The sequence below is a fragment of the Stigmatopora argus genome, chromosome 3 (assembly GCF_051989625.1).
Source record: "Stigmatopora argus isolate UIUO_Sarg chromosome 3, RoL_Sarg_1.0, whole genome shotgun sequence".
Classification (NCBI taxonomy): domain Eukaryota; kingdom Metazoa; phylum Chordata; class Actinopteri; order Syngnathiformes; family Syngnathidae; genus Stigmatopora; species Stigmatopora argus.
Genome location: NC_135389.1, coordinates 10,131,399 through 10,153,822, shown reverse-complemented (window position 1 = coordinate 10,153,822; position 22,424 = coordinate 10,131,399). Strand labels below are relative to the sequence as shown.

At 40.3% G+C, this 22,424-nt stretch overlaps 2 protein-coding genes and 1 long non-coding RNA gene across 5 annotated transcripts; 1 reads left to right on the top strand and 2 right to left on the bottom strand.

Moving 5' to 3' along the window:
* Positions 1-1,804: 1,804 nt before the first annotated feature.
* Positions 1,805-8,026, top strand: tmpob (thymopoietin b). Its single transcript, XM_077596449.1, has 6 exons — positions 1,805-2,893; positions 2,989-3,103; positions 3,366-3,521; positions 4,705-4,814; positions 4,887-4,990; positions 5,940-8,026. The coding sequence occupies exons 1-6, from the start codon at positions 2,660-2,662 to the stop codon at positions 6,316-6,318; spliced, it is 1,098 nt and encodes a 365-aa protein (XP_077452575.1). The 5' UTR covers positions 1,805-2,659; the 3' UTR covers positions 6,319-8,026.
* On the bottom strand, positions 5,794-15,073 carry LOC144071394 (uncharacterized). 2 transcript variants are annotated; one of them, XR_013299623.1, is made up of 5 exons: positions 14,986-15,073; positions 13,525-13,803; positions 12,103-12,293; positions 11,307-11,424; positions 5,794-6,409 (listed from the first exon to the last, which is right to left on the bottom strand). It is a non-coding gene; the product is annotated as an uncharacterized LOC144071394 (long non-coding RNA). The 2 variants fall into 2 exon arrangements; XR_013299624.1 differs by lacking the exons at positions 13,525-13,803; positions 14,986-15,073 and adding an exon at positions 12,842-12,949.
* Positions 15,074-15,104: 31 nt separating this feature from the next.
* gtse1 (G-2 and S-phase expressed 1) lies at positions 15,105-21,992 on the bottom strand. 2 transcript variants are annotated; one of them, XM_077596446.1, is made up of 12 exons: positions 21,846-21,992; positions 21,573-21,615; positions 21,440-21,497; positions 19,658-20,294; positions 19,428-19,586; positions 19,211-19,343; positions 18,451-18,816; positions 17,372-17,441; positions 16,094-16,297; positions 15,693-16,017; positions 15,514-15,630; positions 15,105-15,309 (listed from the first exon to the last, which is right to left on the bottom strand). In XM_077596446.1, exons 2-12 carry the CDS (start codon positions 21,592-21,594, stop codon positions 15,220-15,222), a joined length of 2,181 nt encoding a protein of 726 aa, XP_077452572.1. In that variant the 5' UTR covers positions 21,595-21,615; positions 21,846-21,992; the 3' UTR covers positions 15,105-15,219. The 2 variants fall into 2 exon arrangements, with proteins under 2 accessions (XP_077452572.1, XP_077452573.1); XM_077596447.1 differs by having other exon boundaries at positions 15,105-15,306.
* Between the last annotated feature and the right edge of the window lie 432 nt (positions 21,993-22,424).

The following is a 22,424-nucleotide window of genomic DNA, read 5'->3' as shown; positions in this document are numbered from 1 at the left end:
GTAAGAAACACGTCTGGCGCGCCGGCGGCATATTTTTCCCAAAATATGTTTTTTTTCCACTTTGGATCAATGGATGCGTGCACATGGGCTGACAAGGTCGTGATCGTACGAGGAAATGTTCTAAGCTGAGGTGGGAACGGGTGAGAAGTTCTAATGGCTGACTGCTGTGGTTTTTTCCAACTCTCCAAGATCAACTAAATTGAGGAGTCTGACTTCATCGCTTCACCGGGGCGTTGCTTTTACACTTTTTTAATGAAAACGATCAATGTAACCTTCTCACTCCTGACCGCGCCGCCGTGTTTGTCTGCTTCCTAGCAGGCATTTAATTTGTTCCCCTGGTTTATTTTGCAGTTATCTGTCACGAAACATCATATCAGACCCACCGCCGGGGCCCATTTGCTTTAATAAAGTGAACTCATTCTGAAAATGGGACTGTTGACCATTCTAGAGTCAACTTTGATCATTTTTTTTTCAGAGGCCACGACTGTTATGCTTAAAGAGGCGCTCGCTATGATTCTTGGCCCGCACCTTATTTTCTGTATAAATTACACACAAAGAAAGCTTAAGAGGTGTTTCTCAAGGGCTCCACATTTGCAGCCTTTCGCTACACTGGCAGCTTGGCTGTGGAAAAGCTGAACTATGCTTCAAGTGCTGTATTAAGTGTGGTTTTGTAGCTCAGGGGTGTGTGCGGGGGTGTGGTGCAGAAGAGTTGTTGGTCGTGAAGGACAAGTGGGGAGCCACAATGCCTCAAACCACTGTCCCCACAGCCACAACCACACCACATGGCATGTCTGTCAGAAGAAGGGCTGCTGGGTTGTGTCAGTCGTGGGCCAGAAAGTTCTTTGCTGGATTAAATCCCATTGCAAGCAATGAGCTGGATTGACAACCTCGATTTGAACATTTCTCATGTAAAACTGTACGGATGTCGCCCTCACGCTTGTTTCTGTTTTTGGTTGTGTTTCATTGAAGAGGCTGTGGAATTGGATGGAGGTTACTGAAATTTCACGTGGCTTCAGGATCTGTAGTTATGGCTCGGCTCATTTCAATTACTATTAAATGTTGACTTAAAATCAGAATGACCTTTCAGATTTTTTTCTTGATAGATCCATTGCTTGGATTTTTTTTTTTTGCATGCTTGGACTGAGAAATTACATAGGTAAACTAAGCTTATGGGCAGCAGTTCTATAATGAGCAATTCTCCAAAAAGAAGTGTCAAGTGGTTGTTAATTTGCTAGTTAATTTTAGGATTAAAATTGCTATATGAAACAAAAAAGCACATAATTCTTTATTTTAATGCTAACAAAATATTCAAAGCAACATAGGATGGCTGTTGAACAGCATCCGTGTTTGAGTTTGATTTATTTAAGAAAGGGACAGCACATATTAATGATCACATTCATATTCATGTGAATGAACATACTATATGTAAATATGTAAGATTGTAGCTGGGGGCTAATTTCCATATATTATTCTCTGCAGAAAATTGTACTACTACTTTTGCGTTTACACAGGTACTTGAAGTAATTTTGCTCAAGTACAAATACATTTGCTCTTTTTTTCTTGTATTATCACTGTTTAAGATGTACACCGTATTAAGTGATGTTTTTGTTTGTCTTTTGGACCAGTGAAAGAGTAAAACAGGATTTATTTTTAATTTCAAAACGAGATTAAATCGTAGACATTTAATCATTTGGAAATGCTTATATTGCATATATGTTAAAAAATTAACTGTTCAGTTTAGTATAATTATTTTATTTCATTGTTGGCCGGAAGCAAAATATGACAAGCCAGAAGGGAAAGGAAGCGGCCATTTTGAAAACATAGCACGCACTGCTCTCTTCTGGTCAAAAGACAAGACTGCAGCTCAACATATTGACTCCGTACGTCAAAAGAAAATGCAGCGGTGTCTTTTTCAAAACACACTTAATGGCCCTCTAGCGGCTCCCATTTGAGAAACCTGGGGAGAATTAACACCTCTTTGACACTCCGAATGAAGCTTGCGTGTAGTAAACAAAAGGGCTGAACGCGCAGCCGCCATTCCTCGTCCGAGTCACAAATGGCGCGTTTCGTGGTAATGTTTGCGTTTGTCTAGCTGTTTTCTCAAACAACATAGATTAAACCAAACCCCATGTACAGTTTTCGAATATAAACAAAAGAAACTTGTGAAACGTCGACCATGTTGAGTGGGACCAAATGTAGTTGTAGTACTTTTCTTTCTGTCGGGCGGCTGGGCCTCCGCCGCACAGAGCGTCCAATTCAAAGAGCGCCAATCACAGTGTCGCTTACTGACACCGCTTGGCCAATAGCGAGGCGACAAACTTCCTGGTCGTGCTCCGAACACCGATAGACAAGAGACGAGTGGGCCGGTTGGAAGCTAATTGCTAACATCCGTTGGTTGCCATTTTTTGTCTTTCGCTTCTCTTTCCCACGAGGGAAAACGCGTGTAATTATATTAGAAAAATCCAAACAACCATAAAATACTGAGTTCGAGCGGCTAAAAGCGATTCGCGCGGATTTATTTGTCAAAATAAGCGAGACTCCTGCTAGCATCGGCGGCTAGGCGCCAGTCAATCCTGTTTGACAACAAGGCGCCTTCTCTTTCCTGTCGTTCCGTTATCCGCTAACACGTCCATAACACGATTAGTCCGGGCGTAAAAAAATGGCAGAATTTCTCGAGGATCCGTCGGTGCTCACAAAAGACAAGTTGAAGAACGAGCTGGCGGCGAACAACGTGGCGCTTCCCAGCGGCGAACACAAGAAAGAGGTGTACGTGCAGCTTTATTTGAAAAACTTGACGGTGCAGAACAACAAAAGTAGCCCGCCCGTCGACACCTTCTCAAGCGACGAGGAGCTACCCGCCCCCGTGGTCTCCAACAAAAGCCGTTCGGGGAGAGTGAGTATTACCATTGGAGTGGAACTTGATTTTTTGGGCATCTTTTGTCATTGAGCGCTGATTTAACCGGATCGATCGTTTTGAATGCCTCGCAGAAAGCTACCAGGAAGACGGATAAACCTCGCGTAGAGATTGAGGTGACAGATCTCACTGATGATGACCTTAAACATCAACTTGCCAAGTATGGAGTGGACGCAGGACCTATTGAGAGTAAGTAAAGCCTTTTGACCATTGGACTGTGACGTCAAAGAATCGGAAATATAAACATTCTCTGCTCCCTAAATAAATAGAAGCATGTACCAAAGATAGCTTTCAACAGAAATTTGTATTCCAGAATATATTTAGGTTTGGCTAAAATAGCATGTGACAATGGCAGTCGCTTGTTTTTCCACCTTTGGAAGGTTTTTAGCAGTGGCCGGCCATGCATTTCAAACCTACGCCTTCAGTGCTACCCCTTGTTGTCTCTGTGCAGATTTAACCCGCAAGTTGTATGAGAAGAAGCTGCAGAAGCTTCTGGAGGCCTCGGTAGTGGAGGCCGAGGTCCCTGCCGATGTCACCACCCTCCCAAAGGCTGACACCAACCAGAATGGCAACACCAACTCTGACCAGTATAGTGACAAGGAAGACGGTGACTATTCTTGATCTTGACTGCATTAATTCGTTGACACTTTGAGGGAACCTATTCCTGTATATTATACAGTAATCCCTCGAATATCGTGGTTAATGTGGACCACACATGGTCACCCCTATTAAAAAAAAATCTTTAGTGTTGAGTCTTAGTAGCAAGAGTGGCTTCTGGTTACGAGATTCAGTGAATTTTCACATTGTTATTAACTTATTAATAATCATAAATGTTTAAAAAATATATTCAATGCTGAGTCCTAATAGCAAGCGGAAGATGGGGAGTTGCTCCTGCTCTGGAGTTTCAGTGTGGATTTTCACATTTTTATGAACTTAAAAAAATAAAATAAATAATAATTCCCCAGAAAAAAATCTGCAATGTAGTGAAGCTGCGAAAGTTGAACCGTGAAATGGCAAGGGATTACAGTATGAGGCATGTACTGTTGTACCTCCTATATAGGAAATTTTTAGGTTCCGAAACCCTTTAATATGCAAAATACTGTTCCAATATACAAAAACAAAATCCAAGTTACGAAATCCCCCAGAACGTCAATACATTTCCTGTATCCGTTATTTTATTCTGAAATTGTCGCAGTGGCATTGCGTCCTGCTTGACAATCTCTCTCTGTAGCCTTTGGATAGAGGAGGAAAAAATTGCAGGACATACATGATCGATTATGTCTGAAAAGACAGCCATTTATTGCTAAATTGTTTTGAATTCATAATTTGACGTTGTTTAGATGTTTGTGTGCATGAGGTCATCTGCTTTGGCTTCCTTTTGACAGTTATACACCTGCGCACATAGAAATGTTTTTCTATGCTTGTTATTTATTTAATACATTCAATCATTTTCTTTTAATTTTCCCAAATTTTTGTTTCTTCCATTTTTCATACAAAATTGGGACATTGATCATTTTTAAAGGGTTTAATTGTTGTTGTTTTTTTTTGAGGACCATGAAACAAATTAGAGAATTTATTTTATTTATAATATACTTCTCTTGTTACGAAAAAGTTTTGGAATCAATTCATTTCATAAGTAGAAGTACCACTGTATTCTTTCTGTGACGTGGGAACAAAGGCTATTGAATTGGAAAAAAATGGTTCTGTCTGACACTGAAGGTCACAACATTTTTTTCTTGATATTACGCTGCATCACTAAAGCCGAAAAACTGAAATGTTATGTCTTTCAGAGGAAATTGCCAGCACCGAAGCGGAGGCCGTCCCCATCGTGGAGAATCCCGTGCGCAGCCGAGGAAAAACTCCGGTCACCGTGCGAAGCAGCAGCAGAAGACAGACCAAAGTTTGTCCATCTTAATGTGCCGTCACACGTGTGATGTACTGATATAAAATGGCTTCAAATCTGCCTGAACAGGTTATAGAAGAGGTGGCAGTGAGCGAAGGCACTCCCGTGAAGAACAGCGAGAGCGTGGTGGAAGATATTCTTGCCAATGAAATCAACACACCGACAGGCATCAGGTAAAAGGCGGTCCTTCTCCTTGTCTTCATTTCTTTTTTTGTATTCAAAACAAGCTAGTCCAATTTAAAATGCCCATAGAAAGAATATAAAAGTAAAATACATTATATTATACATCAAGAAAAATAGTTTCGAAATATTAAAATGAAAGTTTTTTTTTTTCATTAACTAAGAAAATAAAATATAAGAATTTATGGACTATAAATCGCATCTGAGTATAAGCCACACCTCCCAAATTTAAGAAATATAATCATACATGACTAAAAGCTGTAGTTGTCCATGTATTAATATTATATTTACATTGATTCATCTGCATTAAAATGTTTGATTGTTCAATAATATCTTTTATACACCAAATAAAGATGCGCACATTGATACCCATGGGAACTCTGCATAATGTGGTGGTCCGCCAAGCAAAATGAAATTTTCTATAAAAAATCTTAATTAACAAGAAAAATAATTCAAAAAAGGTGAAATCAGTAAGATGCTTTGTCATAAAAGCTGCAGGGTACCTATAAGTATAAAAAGATTTTAAGAAAAAATAAATTGATGTCATTTATATCAATCTTGTTTTGTTTTGATTTTCTTTGCGTTTAGCCTTCAACAGATTTCCTAACTAAAGTAAAAGTGTTTAAACAAATAGGAAAAAAATAAAATAATAGTCGGTGATAACAAAACAAAACGAAGTAATAGAACAAATTCATGAGTGTTTTTAATTTAGCTTTATGGAGACAATTTAGTTGTTTCATTTGACACATTCCATTCATTTTTTTACATGAATAAATGTAAAAGAAAAGACAAACAATAGAATTTTAGTGTCCTGTTTTTAATTTTTCATTAAAAAGGTCTTGATTTTGTAAGTAGATGAATGAATTGTCAGCACAATAACAGGCATCAAGAAATTAATCATTAATCCATATGGGTTGAATTTATTTTCTCTTTGACCCACAGCGCCACCTGCAGGCGTCCCATCCGTGGAGCGGCAGGACGGCCTGTAAAGCCCAGCGATTTCTGGCTGGACGAGTCCCGCGTGCGCCACAGCGTCTACACCGAGTCTCGCTCCTACTCGGAGTCGTTGTGCCGGGGTGGTGGCGACGTAGGTCTAAGCCCCTCCTCGGCCGCCAAAGCCCCGGCCGGGCGCGGGTTCCTGTCCCTCGCGCTCAGGTTCGTCGTCCTCTTGGCGCTCGTCTGTGGCTTGCTCTACTTGGCTCACCTGCATCTGGACGCGAGCCACCTCAGCGCCCTCGGAGGCCTCCTGGAGGGCGTGCTGGTTCCTCTACAGGATGCCGCCCAGAGAGCTGCCGCCTACCTGGGCCTCGGCGACAAGTGAAAGGTCGCTCCTGCCTCGGCTGCGCCCGCCTCCCCTGCCACGACCGTCACCAGCTTCAAACCACTTCCGGCAAGAACTGCGTCCGTCCCACCTGGAACCAAAAAAAAAAAAGAAAACATCAGGTTCAACCCACCACGAAGGAATTTGGCAAAATTGGGTTCAAACCACTCTCCACGGGAACTGGCTTTGAATCAATTCTCAGCAAAAAAAATAAAGACTGGCTACAAATCATTCTACTCAAGTGGATACAAATGACTTTGGACGCCAGTGGCTTCCGACGGATTTCGATTTACGGCTTAAAAACTTTTCCTCTAAAGCGGCTTTCTAAAACTGGCGTCAAACCCCTTTGAACAAAGACACTTAGTACAAAAGTGGCTTTTTGTTCAAACTGCACTTATTAAAACTGGCTTCCAAGCACACTCAAACTGTTTTATCCTCCCGTCCGTTGGGCGAGGGGGGGGGTCTATCCTTCGACACGAGCGGCAGGCAGGCAGGTGCCGCCACCAGAGACTGATTTTAATGTCCTCGTATTATTTTTCTAAACTTGTGAATTGTTGTCTTTTTGTGCTAGTAGAATCGAGTGGAGAAGGCCGCTGTATCCCTTTGCATGGTTGTAGTCTTCTGGCGGCCATTTTTGTAGTTTTGTGCGCGCACGAGTGACACGCCGCCGCGCCTAACGTGTCCATCGTGGGTGTTGAGACGTTTGTTAGTCTAGCCCAGTGTTTTGTAGAGGGGGAGGGGTTCATCTCCCCTTTTGGCTCCAAACATGAAGGTTGTTAAATTTAGACAGGTTTTATTGTAGGTTATCTTTTTACTTTCTGCTTAGAAGTTTCTTATACGTCATCATCACAAAAGGATTTGACTAAATTGTAATGCATGTGTAATCAATTTCGCCATATTCTATGGATAACGATTCGACTCTTTTCAATCTGATGTGTACACATTTAACATATTCAGGGGGATAAGTGGAAAAGTCCTGTATATGTCAACTGAAGTTATGGGAAAAAATACAAAGCAAGTTCAAAAATTTTGACAATTTCGGACATTTGAATAAAAATTCTTTTTTTTAACAGCACAACTTAAAGAAGGCGATGTTGATTGATTTTAATGTGCTCTGGTAAATTTCCATTCAGTTGTGCTTAACCAATCAATAGATTGATCCCGGTTCAAGGCCGAGTATATATATATGTATCCCTCAATTATCGTGTCTTCACATATATACATATATACGCGTGTGTGTGCGCGTGCGTACATACACACACACATACACACACACACACGCACACACATACACACTCTGAAATAATTTTTAGGTGGTGCTTTAGCGGCGTGTCTTTTTGTTTTGTTTACACTGCTTGGGTTTTACTGCTTTCTGCTTTTTGTTTTTTTGCTCTTGTTTTAAATGGCATTTTTGACCCTTGACTTCCACCCACATAGCTCATCACCTCCTCACTGCCAGGTTTATTGACTGAACCCATTTTTATATTTTTCTAAAACTTGTGCATCCCCACTTTTTTTCTAACACACCTAAAGGAGAAAAAAAGAGCAGTTTGACTTAACAATAAATTTCATCTCCGGGCAGCTTCCCCACAATGGACGCAATTGTTAAAAGTTATGTGGGTATGGATTTTTAAACGTATTTATGATCAAGTTGGTAATGTGTAAAAAAAAAAAAAAAAGATAAATAAACATCATCCGTAGCACATGATATCTTGTTTTCATTTTTTAAATCTGTCAGTAATTGAAAAGGTCTGGATATTCATATCCATTCACTAACAGAAATTTCAAACCTACACAAGATTAAATGTTTGTATATATAGTACGGCTTTTTTCTTTAAAAAATCGACATAGTATAGTAAGGCTAAGAAAGTCGGAGAATAAATCTGACTTCTGATTCTTCTCTTAGTTATTGCTGTGGTCCAGTGGCAAAAATATTGATTCAGAAATTGAGGTGGGAATCAGGAGTGAGTTCAATTCCACTCTCTGCAATTCACAAATTGTTTATTGAGGTAATGAAAAGGATAAATATAACTTCCAATCACTTCATTTCAGAAGTCACTGTGGTCCAGTTGCAAAGACACGGTCAGAACTTCTAGTGGACTCAAGTTCAAATCAGGAGTGAGTTCAATTCCACTCTTTGCAATTCTCAAATTGTTTATTGAGGTAATGAAAAGGATAGATATAACTTCCAATCTCATCATTTCAGAAGTCACTGTGGTCCAGTGGCAAAGACAATGGGTCAGAACTTCAGGTGGACTCAAGTTCAAATCAGGAATGAGTTCAATTCCACTCTTTGCAATTCTCAAATTGTTTATTGAGGTAATGAAAAGGATAGATATAACTTCCAATCACATCATTTCAGAAGTCACTGTGGTCCAGTGGCAAAGACAATGGGTCAGAACTTCAGGTGGACTCAAGTTCAAATCAGGAGTGAGTTCAATTCCACTCTTTGCAATTCTCAAATTGTTTATTTAGGTAATGAAAAGGATAAATATAACTTCCAATCATGTATAGGCGGGCCGCCTCGTGGTGTAGTGGGTAAGTCACCTGCCTGCGACGTGGGTGTCGAGGGTTCACGTCCCAGTGTCGCCAGTCAACGACTGTATGGCGTCGGCAGTCGGCCGCAGGCCGACTGTCGAACGCCACCAGGAACCCCCCCTCCCAACTGTCTTCCGGTCAGCCGAAGGGTGACCGGAAATATTGTTTTGCTGAAAAAAATGACTAAGTCTTTATTTGAATGAAAAAAGGATTACCCATTTACTGAACTACTAGTGTAGTGATTAGTCAAACGAGAGCGGGATTCGAACCCCATCTCCCACATGGCAGTCAAATCCACTAACTTGAGGTCTGTCTGACCCATTGTCTTTGCCACTGGACCACAGCGACTTCTGAAATTAGATGATTGGAAGTTATATTTATCATTTTCATCACCTCAATAAACAATTTGAGATTTGCAAAGAGTGGACTTGAACTCACTTCTGATTTGAACTTGTGTCCAACTTCAATTTCAACCCATTGTTCTTGCCACTGGACCACAGTGTCTTCTGAAATGATGTGATTGGAAGTTATATTTATCCTTTTAATTACCTCAATAAACAATTTGAGAATTGCAAAGAGTGGAATCAAACTCACTTCGGATTTGAACTTGAGTCCACCTGAAGTTCTGACCCATTGTCTTTGCCACTGCACCACAGTAAAGTTGGAAGTTGTATTTATCCTTTTCATTACCTCAATAAACAATTTGAGAATTGCAACAAGTGGAATTGAACTCACTCCTGATTCCCGCCTCATGTTCTGACCCAATGATTTTGCCAGTGGACCACAGCAACAACTAGAAGGTGAAGAATCAGAAGTCAGATTTATTCTCCGACTCTCTTAGCCTTACTTGCTATGTCATTTTTTAAAGAAAAAAAGCCTTACTATACTATGTCGTTTTTTAAGAAAAGAAGCCTTACTATACAATATCGTTTTTTAAGAAAAAAAGGCTTCCTCTACTATGTCGTTTTTCAAGAAAAAAAGCCATGCTATACTATGTCGTTTTTTAGGAAAAAAAAGCCTTACTATACTATGTCGTTTTTTAAAGGAAAAAAGCCATACTATACTATGTCGGTTTTTAGGGAAAAAGCCTTCCTCTACTATGTCGTTTTTCAAGAAAAAAAGCCATGCTATACTATGTCGTTTTTTAGGAAAAAAAAGCCATACTATACTATGTCGTTTTTTAAGAAAAAAAGCCTTACTATACTATGTCGTTTTTTAAGAAAAAAAGCCATACTATACTATGTCGTTTTTTAAAGGAAAAAAGCCATACTATACTATGTCGTTTTTTAGGGGGAAAAGCCATACTATACTATGTCGTTTTTTAGGGAAAAAGCCTTCTTCTACTATGTCATTTTTCAAGAAAAAAAGCCATGCTATACTATGTCATTTTTTTAGGGGAAAAAAGCCATACTATACTATGTCGTTTTTTTAGGAAAAAAAGCCTTACTATACTATGTCGTTTTTTAAGAAAAAAAGCCTTACTATACATGGTCTTTTTTAAACAAAAAAGCCTTACTATACATGGTCATTTTTTAAGAAAAAAGCCTTACTATGCATGATCTTTTTTGTAAATAAAAAGCCTTACTATACTTTGTCGTTTTTAAAGACAAAAAAGCCTTACTATACTGTGTCGTTTTTAAAGAAAATAAGCCTTACTATACTATGTCGTCTTTAAAGAAAAAAGCCTATACTATGTCGTTTTTTTACGAAAAAAAGCCTTACAATACTCTGTCGTTTTTTTTAAGAAAAAAGCCTTACAATACTATGTCATTTTTTAAGAAAAAAAGCCTTACTATACTATGTCGTCTTTTAAGAAAAACGCTTTACTGTACATGGTCGTTTTTTTAAAATAAAAAAGCCTTACTATACATGGTCATTTTTTAATAAAAACCCTTAATATACATGGTCATTTTTAAAGAAAAAAGCCTGACTATATATACATAGTATTTATTTTTTAAACAAATAAAAGCTTTACTTTACATAGACCACTTTTTTTTAAGAAAAAGCCTTACTATACTATGTCGTTTTTTACGCAAAAAAGCCTTACAATACTATGTCATTTTTTAAGAAAAAAAGCCTGACTATATATACATAGTATTTATTTTTTAAACAAATAAAAGCTTTACTTTACATAGACCACTTTTTTTTCAAGAAAAAGCCTTACGATGTCCAGCCATTCAAGTCATTTTGCATGCCAGCTTTACGTTTGTACCAAATCTTGGGGTATTCTTTGCTCAGTTATGAAGCACGTCTAATAAGATGAATAAATATTTGACATTATCGTCGACAAGGAAAAAGAGTGTCGCCAAACTTCCTCTGGATGTTATTTTTGAGTGAGCCTTTACCCAGCAAGTTTTTTTTTTCCATATGATAACGTTATTGGAAATCGGGCTGAGCGCATTTTTTTTTAAGAGGTTCGAAGTGAAAGTAAAAGATCTTTTAAGTCTTACCCATTGGTTGCGGTAGTTTGACGACTCCAGGCAAATCGGAATGGACGTCTATCACCGCCAGTTTCAGTGAGACATGATCGGTCGATGCTAGCCTCCCCAGTTGAAATAGATTTGACGTCTAGAAATGTGAATGGCAGTGAAGCAGTTAAGGGCAAGAAACATTTTATACAATATAGCAATTGTGGACCATCAGGGCCTGCAAGGCCTTCTCTGCTGGCCTAAAATATATCTGAATTACAGACTGATGTTAATTATATTTTGTCCATGAATACGGTGGGGCAAGTGGTTAGCGCGTCAGCCTCACAGCTCTGGGATCCTGGGTTCAAATCCAGGTCATGTCCACCTGTGTGCAGTTTACATGTTCTCCCCTTTGTGTGAAAACGGAACAATTACAAGTTGGAAACGGGTGTTTAGCACTCGCAGTGAAAACTATCATTACATACAAGACACTACGAACTAAGTCGTGCCTCTGGATGTTATTTTTGAGTGAGCCTTTACCAAGCAAACTGTCCGGCTTTGTTTGATTAGATTAAAAGTCTTTCCACACGACTCAATAATGGAGAGAAAACGCACAACATACTTTTAAGTCAAATTGGACGCTAATGCTAAGATAACTAGTCACACGCAACACACAGCCGGCGGGGAAAAGAAGCCCAAACTTAAATTATTGACGGTGTGTTCAACCTGGCATTAAACAAACACATTTGTTGGCATTTTTGGCTCAATTGATTCCTAAATAAATCTCCCGGTAGCGTGATAAAATAGATTTAAGCCAGTAAATTGCTAAACGACTTACCTCGTTGGCGTGATCGTCGTCCGTCAGCATGGAAAAGGCTTTTTGAAAGGATGAGCTACTGCACATGTGCTTAATTTACGCAGCTGCGTCAACAAGAGGCGTAACCACGCCCATATTGAATATGCAAAAGCTGGCATCCAGTTCAGGTTCACTCTGTTGGAGCCGGGATGGGCTCCAGCACCCCCACAACCCTAGTGAGGATCAGAGGTTTAGACAATGAATGGAGGAATTTGATAAAATCATTTAAATAAAGTAAGGTCAAAATATAATAAAAATAATTTGGAAAAAAAATCCTTTTCAAAAATTACATGAAAACAAACAAAACAAATGCTTTCTGTATCAATGTCCACCTTTTGCTAACTACCACAACACATACTCTGATGCCTAAACTGGAAGAGAATGAGTTAAGAAAACAACAACTTTTGAATACATGTGCACTGTAGTGACCGCTGTCCTCAAAACTGTTAAATATGTCCCTGACCACCGAGATCGAGGTGAATTCTTTTTTTTTTTTTGGCAAAGTGCCAAATGACAAACAAAAACGTCATGCTTAACAAGAAACATATTTTCCATTCTTTGGCAGATATTTAAGCACCAACATGATAATTATCCTTCATGAAATATTTTTCTAGCGAAGTGAACACACTTGTTAACTGATCAAAAATTTCATTTGAATTATGATGTCATGCAGATACAGGAAACATCATAGACAATAACAATAAACAAGAAAAAGACAGACCTGTAAAGTTTGATTCTCAATTGCAAGAAAACCCAGAAGATTGTCTTGTCTCTTTATTTGTGCGTCCATTTGGGAATCCCCATCGGCATACCTGTCAACCTCTGCCGATAACTGCCCTTATAAATGATTATTGATTCCCCTTACAAACCCCCAAAAAAACCTTACAAACACCGTACGAGTCGTACGGTGTTTGTAAGGTTTTTTGGGGGTTTGTAAGGGGAATCATAATTATTTATAAGGGCAGTTATCGGCAGAGGTTGACAGGTATGCATTGGTGAACCTGACACTGATAATGCACCAGCAGTACTAGGTGTCAACTCCATTTTCTTCCTTCATGGAAATCTCAGGTCGAAATGACCACACTCCAACTTCAAACTCTGCAAAGATGGGTGTCCAAAACGCTCAAGGGCTGCAACGAGTGCATGTTTCTATTCCAAGCAAGGACAAAGGTACATTTTCACCAATCTAGTGCCTTGAAAGTGGAATCAATTGATTGCAGTCAGGTGTTGCTTGTTTCAGAAGAAACTTAAATGGATGCAGAAAACGGTTAAAAACCTGGTTTTGAATATTCCACTCACTTTCTTGCACTGCTGACAAAATTGGTCAAGTAAGAATATTTAAATTGTGTTTTGACCTGTTCGTTTATAACAGACAATTGTGTTTTTAAGTGTACGTTTAGTCACCTGAAATGTTTCGGGCCGTTGCTTCCGCCTTCTTCAGTGCCACTGGTGTATTTGCAATGTGCCTTAATCAGCGGATGTGCCAGTCATCCGCACTGAAGAAAATAAACATCAGCGCTGGAAGCATCAGGGGGGCCATTGAGAGCCGCAAGCGAGGTTCGAAGACTATCAACAGGGACGAGGGGGCTTTCATGCTCTCTTCCACCTGGAGCAGCCTCCTGGGGGGTTAAATGGACAGTGGGGACGGGACTTGCCTGTCATTCCTGGCAGGTAAGTCGAGCCCTGAGGAAATAACAGATGATTCAGGCATGTTACAATAGGACAAGTGACACTCTGAAAAAGGCAGAAGCAACGGGCCAAAACATGTTATGACTAAACCTTAAAAAACCTGTCTGTCTGTTATAAACAACCAGTGACAACATAGATAACAAGACAAAAATTTCATACAACTAATATTTAAAAGATTTGCTAAATCGAAATAGTAAATATTATTACACCTAAATGGTAAATCCAAATGTAAATTCCAACTCTAAATGTTAAAACTCTGGAAATGATGCATGTTTTTGGAATGTGGGAGGAAACCGGAGTACCCAGAGGAAACCCACGTGGACCACATGCAAACTCCACACAGGTGGACCGACCTGGACTTGAACCCAGGACCCCAGAGCTGTGAAGCCGACACGCTAACCACTCACCCGACCACGCCATCTTACCAAATTTTATATTGCTAATTTGTAGTTGTTTCAGGAGTGAAAAAAGTCATCATGTAGTTAGATATTTTACACAAAGTAGATTTTCCTTTTTAAAATAAAAATATGTTAACAATGACAGGCTCTGGTTACGCAACAAAAGTCATGTACTAAAGCACGTGCATCACTTTAAATTATGCTTTATTTATTTATTCGCTGTACGCCCATTCCAACCGGTTTTCACATTGCCAACCACTTGCAATTGTAGTAATTATGGAGAAAGAACAGAGGGCATGTCACCGTCACATTCAAATTCTCAGCAATCCACTCTAATTCTAATCAGAAAACACCCGTTATTATTTATAATCATCTTAACTAAACAAATACTAAAAGGGGAAATAAATAAAAGTCATAGTGAAACAAAAACCTGGTGCGGCCTGAGGGATGAGTGGCTAGCGCGTCGGCCTCACAGCTCTGGGGTCCTGGATTCGAATCCAGGTCGGTCCACCTGTGTGGAGTTTGCATCTTCTACCCGGGCCTGTGTGGGTTTTCTCAGGGTACTCCAGTTTCCTCCCACACATTTCTGATGGAACAAGAAGCACCCGACTGCAATACCAGATAGGTGGAAAGGTTTCCTCCTATAGGTTGGAACGAAAACCCGCACCCACTGCGGCCCTTCTTGGAATAGGTTGCCCACCCTGGTCAAGCACCTTCAATTGAAGATGTTATGGGCCTCTTACCGATTAAGCATTGTAGCCTGCGTCCTAATACGTACCTTTGTCCGGCAGTTGAGTTAAGCATCCTGATACAATTTCATATACGGAAGGTTTCTATCTGATATCGGTTAAAGACTGCGAAAATACAAATCCTATAAAAACAAAAGTACAATGAAGATAAATGTACAACTTTTATTCAAATGAGAATTTTTAAGAGCAGCAAAACAAATAAAATCCCAAACAGCATTCATTGTTTTCACGGCGACACACACCGACCATGTCGTCTGTGTACTTTAGAAGGATAAATTAATGAGGGGAGCGCTGTTCTCCTTTTTGTCTTCCGGACTCCACTTGATGAGCGGTGAACTTAAATCAATCAGCTGCTGCAACACATAAAGAAACTTTGAATTAATCATATGTTACTTTGCAACCACAATGATCCAAGCTGAGAATGAGTTCGCAACAAAATTTGAAGAAGAAAAAAACGGCCGACAAAACAACTCAATTCAACACATGGATGGATTTACGAGTGCTGTAAACATTATAGTTCAAACTTGGCCACGTTACAAAATGAAAATATTTAGCACCTGCGTTCCGGCACAAGTTTTGCTGTTGTTGCGAATCAAGTCGGGAGTGTTGCTCAAGTCTATGAGCAGTTTCTCCACAGGTTGGGGCGTCAGCACGGGAAGGTCCAGCAGGAGAACCTGAGGACAAGGGGACACATTTAGAAACCAGGTCAGGTGGTCCAAAGTGCTCTTATGCCAACCTCTTGTGTGGCGCTTTCAGGCGGGATGATGGCTTCTTTGCTGGGCTCTGGTGGGCAGTGACCAGGGCGCTCCTCTGTCTCTGGACTATTTGGCCCACTCGGATTAGAAGGAGGCTGCTCCTTGGTCTCTGGACTATTTGGCCCACTCGGATTAGAAGGAGGCTGCTCCTCACACTCTGAACTATTTGCGGCGCTCGGTTGGACAGGAGGCTGCTCTTCACGCTCTAGACTATTTGGCCCGCTCGGATTGGCAGGAGGCTGGTCCTCCAGACAAAACGGTTGGATCTCTACAAGATCTGGCCCATTAGAATCTCCGGGAGCAGGACTACACAGGTGGAAAAAGAAATGTTAACACACCTTCCTGCAAAGAGTCAACCATCACAGTAGAATTGAACAGTCACCTTGGAGAGGTCCCGGAGGGGCCGTCGAAGTCACGGGTCACTTGCTTTCTGGAGGACTTGGAGGCTCTGGGGTGGCTGCCAAGCGTGTGAGCGGCGGTCTGACGTTTGACTGGCGTGGGGAGACCGGAGGGACGCTGGGAATGCAACTGCATGGGCCTGGTTACTCCTATAGGGGGTGACTGCAGGCCGTGCATTTGGGAAAGGCTAAAGGGGGCGGGAAGAACATGGGTGGTAATCTCATAAGAACCCAACCACAGGGATGTCACCATTAGTACTATGTACAATATGACAGTATGACTGACTGTCATTTTATTTATTTATTTATTTATTTATTTATTTATTTATTTATATATATATATATATATATATATATATATATATATATATATATACACACATATATACACACACATACATACACACATGTATATATATATATATATATATATATATATATATATACACATACATATATATATATATATATATATATATATACATATACATATATATACATATATACATATATACATATATACATATATATATACACATATACACATACACATACATATATATAGGGAAAAACAAACTTTCCATCTGCATTTTATCGGTTTATCGTCATTATGGCTGTTTTTTTAACTTTATTTTTTACTTGTCTTCAGTGATGGGACTCCATAATTCATAGTAGTAACACCAATCGGCCTCTTGGTGGCTTTGTCCCAATTTATTAGTTATACTCTTCATTTGTCACCAATTATTCTTTGTTATCAACATTTACACTGTCACCCGCGTATCTGGCTCATCCCTGGACATCATGCAAAATAAATATAGTATTGAAAGTCAAACACACAGTACGTTTTATGTTGCAGCACTACTTGATGAATTAGTCACAGGGGGAGTATAATGTCAATTCAAAAATAAAGTGGGGGAAAAGATTGGTTGTATAAACTTTCACCAAATAATGAAAATATATTGCGTGAAATAAAATGTCTAATATTGTAGAGCACTATAGTCACCGTTAGATGGGGCTAAACTATTGTCATAGAAAAGTAACATGCTCTAACAATTAACCATTTGCATCTATATGTAACAATAGTTAGCATGTCTAAAACTTGGGTCATTGGCATCACCTCATATTGGCTTATAGTTTGCATTTAACATTAAATGTTAACTTTTAAAAACGGTATCCAATAACAGTTAGTCGAAGCAAATATGTGCTAACAGCCATTATAATTGACTCAAGCTCCTGTTAGTTAGCCATTTAAAATAACAAACCCTTCCATGCAGGCCACCGACACCAGCCTCTTGGGTCTTAGCACCTTCGAGAGATCCGGAGAACAAAAACCTTAAACAAGTGAAGAGAAAAAAAACACGTTTTAGCAATAGCTGTAAAAGGTCATCATCTTCATTAATTCCTGTCGAGAAGGCACCATTGAATTGGTGGCCTTCTTCTATAACTTGTCATTTGTGACTTGGATCTTTCTTAAAAATCATTGTTTATGTCACATGGAAGTCAGAATTCTTTTGATTTTATATCAAAATGGATAGAGGAGTAAATACTCTTATTTGTGGATGCTGTCAATTCCAGAATGAAATATTTATTTTCCAGTGAGCTTATGTTGATAAGGAAAGTATTTAGTCATGGAGATAGAAACTAAACTCTGCTCATTTTAGGTTCTTTTGTCGGAAACACTGATTTGTGCACCGACTCAACGCTGGCGTGCGCTCGTTTCATTTTTGGCATGTAGTAGATAGGTTAAAGGATACACATGATCATTGCTAAGATTAATGTATAATTTGTTTGAAATACAACATTGTTCATGCAGCTTGAGTTGCAATTGTGTTAAGCTTATCTGGTAGCCAAAAACGGGAAGGTGAGGTTCTCCACTTTAATATTTTGATATGGGTTGCAGTACCACTTTCTTTTGGTAACCAATCTCAACGAATATGCCTCCTTGAAACAGGACAGTGACTCAATAAATGGCCGACTCGGGGAAACTGAAGAACATGGGGTCCGGATTCAGCTGGTGTAAAGTGAAGCGGGGGGCTCTGAAGAATTGACAATTTAACATTGTTTTGGTACATCTTACTTGCAATGATGCGATTGTTGCTTGTTTACTCTAAAAGTAAAAAGAAAGAGAAATAAGAACGCCATGCACTGAATTAATGTGACATCTTTGATCCACTGCTTTAGAGACTTCAAATCTTCTCGTCAACCTCTGACTACTGCCAGTAAGATTTTTTTTTAGATTTAGTTCATGTTTTTTTTTATGATGGAAAAAAATGCATGGATGGGTTCTCTGTAAGGCTATGTGAAAATGTTATAGAAAAACTTAAGTTGATATTTTCCTGACCTTGCCCTGATGCTTTTCCGCTGGATGCGACCATCTGATCTAGAGTCGTAGAGTGTCTTTTTATGCTCCGCCCACTTGGAGTCAGCATTGATGCATTGATGGGTGCACCAAGAGTCTTGTCCAAAGATGTTTTTGCAGGCGTGATTTGGCGTTGGGTCGGAGTCCTGAGACCCTTGACGGGCTCTGACAACTTTCTGTATTTACTGTTGGCTGAAGACAGCGGCGTCATTGTACGCTCTACGACCGTTGTGGCACCACCCTTGCTGGAGCGCCGTTTGCTTTGATTGGCAGGCCTGCTAACACCACCGGGGGCAACCGGGTTGGTGGAAGACCTCAGACACTGGTTCCCGGAGGAATTCATTTTACCTGTGAAGAGGACAAAGTTACTAAGATGGCGAACTATGAGCAGTTATCAGCTTTATTTCATTCAAATCGTTTCGATTAATTAGCACTTACCAGGCTAGCTGTACTTTCCTGAAAGTTGAACAATGGCTTCCTCATGCCCAAATTTCGAATTCCGACATTTTATATACAGTATTGTATATGCCAATAAAAGCAATCATAATTGGCCAGGCTAACAGATGGCCTTAGAACCTACAATACACACTAGCAAATAGCCTCAACAATTTGCTAATAGTTTCCACCCGGTGAAAAAATAAACAGCGTACCAGGTTTGGATTAGCAGTGGCACGTCATACAACACAACTTCAACATTTTCCGTACAGTTAATCATGAGTCAAGTAAGCAGCAATGAACAAACCAGCAGACGGGGACAAGGAAAGGCTGGAATTGAAGCTGGACACCGAGGACGAGGACGACGACGTGTTGTGCCTTTCTGTCGTCTTTCTGCTTTGAATTGGCGCCACCACAATGCCGGACTTCCTCCTAACCACCTTCAAGTGGGAGACACGACACACACATCCCAAGATGTTCACTAACCGTTAAAACACCATCAACAAATCGCAATGGTCAGGCACCTTTGTGGGCGGAGCAAGCGTGCGCTTCTTCCCCACTGCGTTGGAGTTGTGAGATGAATTGCTCATGTCGGATACAACGCTGGGGGAAACTGAAACAATATCAGTGCAGGACTTGGTCCGGCCGGCAAAATCAAGGCTTGGTTTATAACTTGACACGACCTGGACAAAGAAAAAAGTGTGAGGTCATCGCTTCTTGAGTTGTAGGATGAGGAAAAAAACAAAGAACCAACTTTGTTTGGCCGTTGCACTTTGATTTTTAGGGGGTCAGCGCCCTTGCTGACAGAAGACAAAGTCCTGGGCACGGTGGGCTTGCTAGGCAAGACGCCACCCAGTCCCGCTTTCCCCCGTAGCGGCGCACGGGTCTTGACACTACCAGCCGGGTTTGCTGTGCTGAGCCGAGTGAAGGCACGAGTGGCCGGGGCGGCGGAGGATCCCGAACTGGGGGCGGCACTTGCTCGCCGCAAGCGTTCTTGGAAAGCTGGGGGCAAGTCTTTCATAGGGCTATCCTGCACTAGGAAGGTCTGACGTTTGACAGGACTACAATGTCTGAGGGGCGTCGCCAACACGTTCAGTTTGGCAGTGGCGTCTTGGATGAAGCTCTCCTTATCTGCTTCGACTAGGGAAGGAGACTCCTGGGCGGCAGCCTCTTCCTCGCCGCTGGGACCCTTGCCACGCTGCAGCCGATCGGCTAGCCGCTTAGCCTCTTGACACACGATTTCAAGCTGGTCCCCCGAGAGCGGACTCCACCTTACTCGTGCTTCGCCAGACCCTTGCTCCAAGCAGGACACCAATTTGTTGGGCATAGGTTCAATCATATGGTGGGACATGTCCAAAAAAACATCATCCTTGTCTTTATCACTCATGGAGCTTCAGATGGAAAACATTGAAAAATATGCATTATCAGCCTCAGTATTGACTTACACTTTGCTATTAACCCAACCACCTGTGAGCATTGACACATTACAGTACCTTTTGTGACTCATTCGGTGAAAGTTTTGCATATATGATCGAGTAATCAATTAGACACGTTTTGCGGTATCAAATCACTGATCAATCATGAGTTTGGGGGGCCACTGTGACGAAGTGAGTGTGTGATAAAAAGCTAAATAAAGGGTAAAGCACCAAGTTGAATAAAGGGCGTAGGAAACCCATGCCTACATTTTCTGAAAAGTTGTCGTGTGAGGGACATTGTGAGACATTCTAAGGACAAGAGTGGTCTGAATGAAAAAGTCAAATATTCATTGAACCCTAACTTTGTGTTTTAAATACTTCAAAAATTACATACTGTATATCAGGGGTGCCCATTACATAGATAGCGATCTATCGGTAGATCGCCAAGGAACTATCGTCATCGCCAAGCTACTATTGGTAGAATGCATGACAATAACATTTTGATCCTCCCGTCTGTTGATTTCCTTAGCTAGACTCTAATGATTTTGGAAAGTCCATACATAATTGCTGAGCTTTGTCGGTGGCCTGTTCATACCTGTCAACCTCTGCCGATAACTGCCCTTATAAATGATTATGATTCCCCTTACAAACCCCCAAAAAACCTTGCAAACACCGTACGACTCGTACAGTGTTTGTAAGGTTTTTGGGGGGTTTGTAAGGGGAATCATAATCATTTATAAGGGCAGTTATCGGCAGAGGTTGACAGGTATGCCTGTTAAAAAAGGGTAGATGGTGGGAGGTTAACAACTTTAAATGTACGTAGATCTTGGAGCAAAAAAGTTGGAGCACCCTTGCTGTATATGATAGAAATTCGACCTAGAGTAAAGTGTGGCCTACAATTTCCTCCTACCACAGAAAAAAATGGCTGTTCAAGTGTTGTTGTTTTTTTGTCAAGATGTCATGTGGAGATAAAAAAATAATAATAGTAAGGATTACAGAGTGGAACTCTAAATACTACAGCTGTGATATTGTCAAAAATGTAAATTTGAAGAGGCGTACGAGTGTAGTCAAAGAGCTAAATATAGATCTTTTTTTCTGAAGAGGAAGGTAAAAGTTTCTACCTGTCAGGTGAGAGAGAAACATCAAAGTCGAATTTCTCGTCCATTAGAAAAATCACATCTGTGGAGAACACACACAAGAATTATTTAATCAGCCTTAGAATGATTTTCTGCATATGAAGAATGCTTGACAGACCGCTGTTAGCTCGATGCTCCATTTCGCCGGTGGCTCTCTTAGTCTGTAAATGTGCAATCATAATAATCACATTTTATTTCTTGTGACGATATCTCAACATATGGACCTTTTAATCAAACTCGACGAGAAACATGAATTTGGTGCCCACACAAGCTAGGTTGAACTGTGGTCTGTTAGTGGATTTACGTTAGTATTTCTCCTCCCAAAGTAAAACTACAAAATTCAATATCGACATCGAATTTAGCACACTTAATAAATTCAAGAATTACAAACCTTGTTTTTTAGTTTTGACGAAAGCTATTATAAAACGCTTTCTGCTCGAGACTCAACGATTCAAATCTGCTGCAACTGTGGTCACGTTACTATTGCGCTCGATAATTGGGCAAAAAATCGTGACGTCAGCGCAAGAAGAATTCTGGGAAATGTAGTTGATGTTAGCTTTTTAAGTAATCGTCGCCGTCCAAACCCCCCCTACGCGTGGGCAACTCGGCATTTGTATCTGTATTACGCGTTAAATGCTTTAATGTGAGAATTTTTCATCCTTTTTATAGTATTTTTAGAATTTTATTTGAGATATACTTTTAAATGTGATTTAGATGTTTTTATATATGTGAATACAAATCTAAATTGTTTGTGTTTGAATTGGTTGTATTCATTCTTTTATTTTCTAAACCATCCTCACAAGGATCCCGGGGGTGCTGGAGCAGATCCCAGCTAACTACAGCACACCCTGAATCGGCGGCCAGCCAATCGCAGGGCACAAGCAGATGGACAACAATTCACCCTCACACTCACAACTAGGGGCAATCTAGAGTGTTCAACAAGCCCATTCTGCATGTTTTTGGGATGTGG